Source organism: Halyomorpha halys, unplaced genomic scaffold, assembly GCF_000696795.3.
Source record: "Halyomorpha halys isolate HHAL.00 unplaced genomic scaffold, Hhal_1.1 Scaffold526.1, whole genome shotgun sequence".
Lineage (NCBI taxonomy): Eukaryota > Metazoa > Arthropoda > Insecta > Hemiptera > Pentatomidae > Halyomorpha > Halyomorpha halys.
Window position 1 is genome coordinate 314,458 of NW_027106549.1, and position 11,641 is coordinate 326,098.

The window sequence follows — 11,641 nt, forward strand, 5'->3', positions numbered from 1 at the left end:
ATATATAGAGAGAGAGAGAGAGAGAGAGTGAGAGAGTGAGAGAGTGAGAGAGAGAATATAGAAAATTAAATTCGTTAAATACAACATATCCTGCATTTGATTTTGCTGAAAACAAAAAAAATGTTCACTCTCAATTATTGCTAATATCAATGCATATTTGCCTACTGAATAAAAATTAAATTAGCTCTCTTTTCAGAGATATGGTTATAGTATCTGTTATATAGTTATAGAATGTGTAGTAACTTAAATCATGCTTTGAATATAAAAGTGTAGCTTTTGTATTGTTTTCATCTTTATTTTATATTTATTTCTGGTGAATTCAATGGATTTGGCAATTACCTTTATTTGAAGGTAAGTGGTTTGTCGTTCGGGGTGAGCCGTACACCTGTATATACCTATATTCATAAAGGAGTCTCTCCCACGAGTAAGCAAAATTTGAAGAATAGAATAGCGTTTTTGAAATATAGCTGTACTGAGGAAAATACGTTTACGCATGCGTAATCGAAAGTAGGGGACGGAATCCGATAAAATCAATAAGGAATCAACTAAAATAAATCCCAGGAAATTTCATCGAATTCGGATTAACGGTTCAATTTAACAACTTCAGCTGCAGACCGATACGGAACCAAATTTGTGATTTAATAAAATTATTATTTTATCTTACATACATATGCGTCCGTGTATAGGTGTTTGTATGCATATATAAAAATACTCGTGGGTGGTACAGTTAGGCACCTATTTATGAATCAGGACAGTGGAACAATGAGCATAGTGGTTCTAGACCGTTTGTTCCCACCTGGGGACACCTACTGTTCTAATCAAGGATTCCTGTAGTAGTTTTTGTTAAAATGACTCAACTATATGAAAAAATATGCCATATGTCAATCCCTCAGTGAATTTTAAAATGATAATAAACGGAAATGACAAAAATATAAATGAATAAGCAAAATGTCTTAACAAAGATAGATGTAATATTTTTCCAATTGGATTTTATAAAAATATTTTAAAATAAAATTTATAACTATTAATTAATATGAATCAAACTATGAAATTTAAATTGAAAGATTGAAAGTTGACCATATGTAATTAATTGCAGGCAGAGTGTCCGGGTGGTTGTAGAGAAAGGTACAGAAAATGGCAGAAAAGAGTATTTATTTATACCATTCCTTTTTAAACCTCCATCCGGACCATTTTCCAACAATTAATATAAAGTATATTACATTATATAAATATAAAATATAAAGTATTTACAATTAATCACAGTTTTGATGATTTATGATTCAGTGAAGGTATTATATAAAACCTTTTCAGGCCACCTCTAATACCTCCAGGATCGTTATAAACTTACTCTATTTAAGGCTTACAGCTATAATAATGCAGTCGGGCTTGAAGAGCAATAAGAGAAGGATTAATACTTTAAGACAGTATTTATTTTAAACGTATCTGTATTTTTTACTGTTCTAAAATATTTCGTTAAATTTTTATTCTGTGATGGAAAATGTGGTCGTAACATATAGATTAACTATGTTGCTGAACGAAGTTATTAGGGGAAAAAAGACAGAAATCATGGGTTTATTAGGGATAAAATAGTTATCTAAACTTCATTAGCACACAGGCAAGTACACTTCCGATCAAAAGTTTAAGATGATCAGTTGTGTTGTGTAAATATGAGCCGAGAAGTATATTTAAGGTTGTAATATCATCACAAGTCAGTCTATATTTTTATGACTGTATAATATAAAATTAATTGCTTTCAGACTAATTAATAATATCGGAACCCGAAAATGGAGAAGTAACCGAAAACTTCAAAGGAAAATAAATAAGTCTAAAACCAGTTCTGTTAAAAATGTATTTAGTTGGAAAAATAAAAAGTATGCTAATACAACTAAATAAGGGTCTTGGTGTCAGATGTTAATAATTTATTATCTTTTAAAAAATTATCAACTGCATACAAGAAAGTGATATGGTCACTAGATAAGCTCAATCGCCATGTTTTCCGACAACAGCGTAATGTAAACATGAATTTGAATATAAATACATATATTATTGCGTTACATCTTTGTAGTAAAATTAAATTCTTAATTAATTTCTTAGAAAAGAAAAAAAAGAAAGTGATGGCTATTCATATGTTCTCTTGAGACTTTGGCAACAACGAATTAGGTATAGAAGGGAAGGTTGATTTTTTTAATAAATCAATAATTCTATATGTAAAATATTGTATATTAAAATATATGAGTAATTACTATTGTAGTTAATCGATTATAACATTAAAATGTATATCTGGTAAAACCAAGTAAATCAATGTCTCTTTCGAAATCTATCAAGAACAAATAGATTATTTACTTATTTTATAATATAATATAATAGAAACAAAACTAAATTAAAATGCAATTTCGTTTAATTTGAATGGTTTATTTTGGTTAAATACATTTATAATAACTAATTAAATAATCATAATCAATTTATTTGATGCTTTATAAAATATAAATATGTGTATAGGCTATATATAATAAAGCTGTGAACAATACATATGAATTAATCGACTAAACAATCACTTCCTTAATTGCAATTGATATATAAATTAATCGATTTTCATTATTTTTTACTGATTATTTTCTTTTTTAATTTAACCTTTTATTTAGTTTTTAATTTAAAAATTAAATTAAAATTCATAATAAGTAATCAAATTAGCTATAGATCAAATAGAAAGATTACTTCATGGATTAACTAATTGGGATTTATAGTAGTCCATTTATAATCCATCATTGATCATTTAGGATATATTATTATATTACTCTTAACTCTTATTTTTATTTAATACAGAGTCACAATAATGAAGTTTGCCAAAGGAATTTATGTTGACGGCAATACCTTTGAAGTAGCATAAAACAGTACATAATTAATTTAGAAAGTATGATATATAAAATTTATGATTTAAAATTTTCTCTACATATTGTTTGTAGGTTACCTTAAAATATATTTTTTATTTTAAATATAATTTTAAAGCACTACATAATTTCAAAACATTATTCTTACTTAATATATTCATCGTAAACGTTCTAAGTTATGTACTTTAGCATCACTAATATATAAAAATAAACGGTTAATAAAATGTATTTTTAAATTTCAAACTTTTATTTTCTTCGATACTGTTGGCAATCAGTTTATCATAGGTAGAAATAAAAAAGAAACATAAACATATGAAGAGTTAGTTACTAATACATAATATTTGTTATCAACAAATACTTATAAAAATAAAAATGAGAAAGTAGAGCTAAAATGGCTGAATTTTTCCGTGGTGTTATCAAGCAAGGTACTGCGCAGCCGCCAAATTTGTCGCCTTTTCATATATTGAACTTACTTCCTTATTTCAGACGATACCAGATGGTAGGATTATTTTCAGTCTATTGATAGTAACTATCAATGCCGGAGGTTTTTGTTGCTTATTATTATATCTGGTCTATTACATTGTTGTTTGTTCAAACATTGTTTTTGTCAGGTATAAAGTTATGTTTCAGATTTTGTTTAATCGTTACTGTTATCATTGTTGGCATTAATATCAGTTCTTCATATAAACCTGTCTGGTAATTATGTTTGAATAAAAAGATAAATGTATTGAAATATTTCTAACAATTTTATTAGAACCTTCACTCATTAATAAACAATCAATTAATCAAAACTTAAGACTATATTGTATTTATTAATCATCTATGAATCATTTCATAAACAGATAATACCATAGTTCTTTTTTAAGTCTAAATATTATTAATAAACAAGGTCATATTTATGCACATGTGCAATACACATGCGCAGACTTGTAGATGCATTTTTAAATTACATAAGTTGAGAGTAAATGTTATTTATTTATTTTTTATATTTAAAGATATTCTGGTTTATATTGACACTGATAGGTACCCATATAGAACAAAGGCCATTCATGATCTAAACATTGATTAGGTAGTTATTGTTTTATCACTAAATATTATTAGAGATTAATGTGCTAAATAACAGACCAATTGTTTAGCCTAAATCACATTTAAGTGACTCTGACAACTTAAATAAACAAGAGTAAGCCCTTTTCAAAGCATATATGAATTGAAAGGATTAGCATAACCAGAGCAAGATAAAATGTCATTGGAATTATGATAATGAACTTATGGCATTCTATTTGACATGTTAATCGGCATGACCCTTACTGCAGTCCATGCTACCATAACAATAAGTGTTACCTGGTCTTGCGGTTCACAACTGACGTGCAAAGTAAATATTTAGGTAATTCTTTGTTACATATATAAGATACTCTGAATATTTAAAACTTGTTTTCATAGATTAGAATAACATAGAATTCATTTGATTTGACTGTTATCAAAATAAACAAATATGTAAATCCTTAAATGTAGCTATAAATATAATGATCTATACATTCCGTAGATTGACTAATAACATGCATTACCAGGTGCAGTTTTTTTAACGTAAAACTATATTAAAAAGAAAAGTGTCATCAATAAATTTTATTTTATGACTCTACATGCAAGATAATAAAGTAAAATACCTGATAAAATGTTCCGACATAAGATCCATGTGTAGCGAGCGACAACGACACTGATGGCGCAGGAGGAGGCGGTTCACGACTGAGCGGCGGTCCGCCCCCCTCCACCCCCGCGAAGAGCCAATCAGATTCGGCCTCCCCCCACCCCGTCCCCCTCCCCACGCCCATTGTTACCTAATGAAGCCGCTGCTTCCTCCAAGTTCCCCTCCTACCGCTCCCCGTTGTCTCAGATATCGCACAAACTTCATTACCTCCACCCTTCTCCTCCACTTCCTTTCTCTTTTACCAGTTTCTAATTATGATAAAAGTCTTCCACACCTTTCGTATCGCGGTCCCTTCCGACCTACCCCTCAAGCATTGTTCCCTTTCTGTCATTTTATCCATTATCGAATGAAGAAGAATGAACTGAGTGAAACTGTCTTCGTGAAAAGAAATGCTATCTATAGCATTCCAAAAAATAATGCCTCACATAACTTTCTCTATACTAGGGTTTAGCTATGAATTGATTTTTATTATTGTCAGTAGTGAATTGTTAAGTCTAAGCTCAAATTGAGTAGCGTTACAAAACAAGAATTTGCGTAGTGATCTTCATAGTGAGAGGCCAATTCTTGAATGAGAGACAAAGTTTTTCAGTATTTGATTGAAATAAAACAAAATAAAATAAGTTATTAGCATTAAACTCCAATTGAAAATCTATAACTCCTCCATTGTATGGCATACAAAGAAATATTTTTAGAATTCAAGAACTTAGGTACAAAAAATATTATCAATTTAACCCGTTTTATTCCATAGCATTAAAAATAATGAAACTCTTATTGAAACGTTTGAAATGGTAGAAATATTTGTTTAACTAATTAAAATTAATAGATACAATACTAGTGTTTATTTTTCTGTTAACTAAAAATATAAAAAGTTATTGTATACACTAATTTTTAAGGTTAAATATTTTGGTGATGGTGGGAGAAAAATACGTAAATTTTTTAGCACTATAATAATAGATGCTAGAAATTAAGTCAACATTTATTATCAATAACTACCATTTAATTGTTTCAATTTGGTAACAATTTTTAATATTTATTCTTTTAAACGTGTGCCCCAATTTACCAATATACCATTTTTATAATGGTATTTCTACAACTGGAAGCAACTACATTTTAATTTTGCTGATTTACAAAATAATGAAATAATATTTAAACACCAATGATAAAATATGTATTAATAAGTGTGAAACGGAATAAAATATTATTAACCGGATTATGTTTATGTTGATTTATGTTATTTTGATAAGAACATTTTGGTACATTTTTTTTATCTAAAAGCTGGTATGGTAGAGGCTCGTTTTAATGCAATATCAATGCAATATTTAAATAAAAGTTCATTTAATTTAAGTTAAACCATTAATAATCAAATGGGAGCGAGTGTTAAACATCAATATTACTAGTGACGATCATCGAATCGTATTTAATATTGCTTTGCAATAACCAGATTCTCCCCTCGAGTACAGAGCTTTTGCGGCAAGGGTCATTGCTCATTCTTCACTGGCTTTTAAAGGCGGTAACGCGGATGAGAGAGAAGCGCCGGGAACTTCTGGAGTCCTGCTTTTTCCTTTACAGATGGGGGAAAAGCTCGGTTTGGACCATGAATGCAAATATTTTAAATAGGTATGTAAGTGTTTAAGATGTTATTTGACATTAAATTTAATTTTGTTTTTATTTTTTTCTACTTATTATTTTGTTGACATTTAATAATAAATAGAAAAAGTAGGGTAATACATCACCCTATTACCATTGCCTAAAAATATATGACAAAATATAATATTATTACACAATTATATTAAAGATTACATAATATTATATATTACACGATAGAAAAAAAAATATCACCTTAATAATCATTGGAGATAGAAATAATGTATGTTTTTTCTTTGTAATGATTGTTAGACAATATTTTTAGTATGGAATTATGCACTGCTAGCGAGTACTTGGGTTACTGAAACAATGTATTTTTATTTGTTTTAGAACTGTACCGACTCCTCAAACAATTATTAAAAATTTGATTCAATTGTGAATATCGGCTGTAATCGTCATAAAAACTACCCATAAAAAGTGAGTAAAATTCTCTCACAATTGTGCATTAAGGTCTATCTGATCGATCGATATGAGAACTCTCATGAAATTTAAATATAAATTATACAACCCTCCCATCAGGTTTATACGAGAGGGAAAAACGTAATATAATATAAAATGTTTGAGTTTCCGTTCCGTTCTAATTACGGAATATTTATTGATGGATTGATTAGGATTGATCCTGCTTTTTTCATGGAAAAGTGCAAAATAGTGGGGAAAAAAAGACTTTTCAGGAGAGGAAAAAAACCGATACTTTTTTTTCTTTCATTTACTGGTATTCGGGAAATATAGTAACGTGGAGTATCACAATCATACTAAAATTTTTTAAGTTTGACGGAAATACTCGTTATGGGGTCCCACGTTATGAGTCTAAATTACCAACTCTTGCAAAATGGTGTGTGAATAGCCTAGATCAAAAACGAATTTCAAAAAAGAAACAGGAAACTGAAATTACATATTTAATAATAATATACTTTATTTATTCTGGGATTGATCCCTTTAGAATAATATTTCAGGTGTCAAAATTAGGCTTTAGAGCCTTAGAGTAAAATACAAAATAAAAATGAAATTATGAAACGTCATAAAATATAATGAAAATAATGAATTTCAAAAGATAAAAATGAACGACAATAATTAAAAGAATATAATATATTCTGTTACTATCATGTTTGCTTGTTCTAATTTTATTTTATATTATAAAATAATAATAGTCAAGAGAATAAATAAAATAAAACGATATATCATATCTTCTGCTAATAAATAAAAAGAAAAAAAAATGATAAAAAATTAAATACAATTAAACTAAAAATAATTAATGAAAAGGTACAATTTATACTCATATACATATTTACAAGTATAAATAAAAATGTGAAACATTTAATACAGAAAAAATATAAACCAACAATATATATTTTTATTATTATCAAAAAGGTAATAATAAAAAATAAAATAAATTAAAACTACACTAACTAAACATAACCTTACTAATGAAATAAAAGGAAAACTAAAGGAGTAATGTTGATTATATGAGTCTATGTGTATACATGTTTATAGGTTTTTCGTAAATATTAAAACATCCAATAATATGTATATGTTAAGTATTATCTCTCTTTCTATCTATTTACATCTTATTTGAAACTTTTGTTATTCTTCCGAAGTTGGGCGGGCAGAAGGGGAATGAAGATACGGGATTTGAAGGTTGAAAGGGTATTAGAATTACGAATGAAGGAGGGAATAGAATTCTATAGGAAAGAGGTATGGATGAGAATAAATCTACCAAAGGCTGCGGTTCGATGGGCAATTACATACGTCTAAAGGCCGTAAGCGGGTATTCCAGGAATGTACTGAGGATTTAAATTGAAGGATATCTGAGATGTACGATGGACGGCGGGATTGGATAACTTAGTAGAGAAAGGAAGCCAGAAAATATTTACAACGGAAGGAGCGGTAAATCCACTTCAACTCTTCATAAAATCAGGTGACAGGTACCCAAAATATGAATCGTACAAAGGAATTAATTAACCGTATTTAAGACATGTGTATGCCTGGGATGATAGAGTAACTTTTTTTGTTTAAAAAATCAACCTTTTTCAATCCTTTAGTATTTTCTCAAAATCGAGTCGATTTCAAAATCAGATTGGTTTAACACTCATTGAAATGGCATAAAACGGGTTCACTCGATTAATGTTTAAACATTTACTTCTTATGGAAAGGTACATAAGAAGTAAATGTTTTGTTTATTTGAAGTAAACGACTGATTCTCAATGTTAATAATAATGAACAAGGGACAAATACAAATTATTAAAGTATACGGTAAATAATTAAAGGTGAAAAAAGAAAAAAATTGAGACAGAAGTTCGAATCAGAAAAATCCAAGACCGACCTCTTTCGACAGTATTAATATGAATGCTTTGTTATCATTTGATAAATATTTGTAATAAAAACGTTATTTTCGCTTCCAGAAACCATAAAATACGAATATCTGTAGTAGGTTTAAAGTTGTTTGTTGCGCGCTATATAACAAAAATTGCGCTTGTGATAACAAAAACTTAACGTATTATGTATCATTTTAAATATAATATATAAGGAATGGGTAGGAAATAAAGCTTCTACTATTCTTTATTTAATTCAACTGTCAACCTCTAGTGGTCAGAAAAGAACAGGGATTGAGTTTTATCTCATTGATCCATTGGTTAGCACCTTATATTTATTGGGTTTATTTACACCAAATATTTTAATGGGTTTATGTTGTGTGTTGTAATATGTGATGTACTGTAATGTATGTTGTAAATATACTAATAGCTGGGTTTATAACATTTCAATTTAAATTATATTAAAATTTAATCTGTTCAGCTATACGTTTTCAAAGTACTGTGCCAACATGTGTTAGATAAATTAAGTTGTGTATTTCATGGATTCCAGTCTAAAAATAATAAGACATAAACCCACGTTAGGTATTCGCTGAATACTCTTTCTAGATAAATAAACAGACCTCAATAGCTCCCCTCAGAGATGACTCCTCAACACAGATACATTCTCAGCTCCAATGTGGTTGTGTTATTCTAAAGACTATGCCACTGTTGTGATAGGGCGATGACAAGGCCTCACCCTTCCATACTGTGTTTCTTCACAAAATAAATCCTCTAGGTCGTTGGAGGATTCCTTTATTCCCGGTTATCCGTTGTTTTTTCTCACCTCGCCAGGTCCAGATGTCTCCGCTCCTTTGTAATCCTCTGTCTTCGCCGTCCTGACAATGGCCTCCCCCGGGGAGACCCCTTCCTCCTGCTCCTGGTGTCCCATTATAAATAACACACCCACATCACAGTTTATCGGTAGCTATTCTACTCCTACAATGGGCTGTTACCTGAGCTCAAGGTGTAACAGACTGAGGTGGCTAGGCGAGGGACAGAATTACAATTACTAATTTTCTTTTTGTTGTACGTTGCATATTAAGTGTGCATCGTACAACATTAAAAGGTGACGGGAAGGATGATTCCGCACTTAAAAATATCTAGGCATAGCTAATGCACTTTTCAGCAGGTTTATCATATCGAATTAAAATTTTAATGGCGGTATATTAGAGGTATGTGTGTTAGATTGGAAGAAAAACTATTTATTATCAAAATATAATTTTAAAACTAGCCACTTAAAATCATACGTAATAATTGAGATAGTAAATTCTTGACTTATTCTTATTTTTATCACACAATGCGAATGCTTTGAACTACCATTTTATTGATGAAAAGTATTCAACTTGCCCAATTCCATGTTGGGAATGAAAATGTTACTAAACTACATTTATTACTAAAATTGAGCTGTAACATTAAAAAATTAGTCCAGAGGATGAAAAAAGAGTGAATTGTACACGTATAATTGAACTTAATTGAATTGAATTGAAACGCCCTGAAGAACGTATTCCAGAAAAGTTAATGCACGATGATTTGACAGGTGAGCGTCAGTGAGGTATTTCGATAGGTGAAATTTCATATCAATTAAAATATTTTTCTAGTTCAAATTTTAGAAAAATAAAGTAAGAGACACTAAGAAAAAGAAAATTAAAGATAACTTCTTTATACAAGGAATATAAACAAAACCAACTTGTTGATATAAACAAGCCCACGATTTGTAGGTATATTGTTTAAAGGTGTTTCTGAGATTTAAGGTATTAGCTGATTTCTCATTTGGATACACAGCAATTAATTATTCATTGTTTTTGAATAGTGACGTCATATTCAATAAGGTCTTTTAGGTTTTTAGAGATAGAATGGGAAATAACAATAAAATGCAATAAAAAACTAAAATTTGTGGATACCCCACTTTTACTAGGGTAAAGATTAATCTGCGACTGGAGCAACAATAACTAATGAAAGTTTCAATTCCAATCAATCTGATTACAATTTTTTTCAGAAACGAAAAAGGTTGAAATGTTGTTTTATTAAACAATAAAAAATATGTACAGAGATAGTTAAAAACAATATTTAGTATCATAATTACTGCTTTGAGAATATTGTTTTTGCATGTGAAAGTTTTATTTTGACAGACATTACATAAAAAATAGATAGACATTAATTGTTGTGGTTCAAAACCACAGGAAATATTTTGCAAATCCAGCGATCCCGACTATTAATAATATTTATATACAATACGTGTTCCAGAGGTAAATAAGAATTATCTTGATCCAACAGATCTGATTGATAACAGCCAACAATTCTATGGGCTTTCTCTTCAAAATTTTAGATATAAATGAATAGTTTTAGTATTTATCGGATGGTGATTTTATTTTTTTTATGGGTGAATGTCAATATCGTACAATATGTAGATGATGACTAGAAAAATTGCTCTTATATTAACGTATGTAAATCCAATTTTGAGAACACAAATTATTAGTATTTGTAAAAAATGAGAAGTGCGTTTGATCAACGAGTAAGGTGATATGTAACTAATCCTATAGTAACTGTTACTGTAATTGTAAGTCAACCCTGTGAGCTCAGGAGCCCTTCTGGAGACAGTCTTTATAAAGTGGATACCCTTAGTTTGGAAAATCTGGTAATAGACTTTGATCTTGAACAAATACCCTCCTTGCTTGTCTACTATTTTTCAAAAACTGTACTTGCTTACAAAGTACTGAACCCCTAACACTTCATGGGTTGTAGCGGTACAGATTTTTAAAAAATAAAAAAATAATCGCAAAAAATAAAATTGCACCTGACTGAATATTTTGGCCATTTTTTTATTTCAAAGTGTTAGAAGGAAGGGAAGAAATATTCAAATATTATATAATATTGTCTACAATTTTGAAACAAAATCGAACACTATGAAAAATAGTTATATGAAATGAAATGAAATGAATGAAATGAAAAAATAACTTTATTCTGGGACATATGTCCCCTAAGAATAATTACAAGGTTCATACAGTGAGATTTTTATCTGGCGAGCGTTTACAAATTTTCAGATAGTAGAATGAAAT

At 29.3% G+C, this 11,641-nt stretch overlaps 1 protein-coding gene across 1 annotated transcript in view; it reads right to left on the reverse strand.

Annotated features, from left to right (window-relative positions):
- LOC106683905 (transcription factor Sox-14) overlaps positions 1-4,643 on the reverse strand; it is a gene marked incomplete in the record, with an annotated part of 91,903 nt that extends 87,260 nt beyond the window's left edge. The window contains 1 exon segment of the mRNA XM_067044895.1: positions 4,553-4,643. Within this exon segment, the coding sequence (XP_066900996.1) occupies positions 4,553-4,581 (29 nt within the window).
- Positions 4,644-11,641: the final 6,998 nt, after the last annotated feature.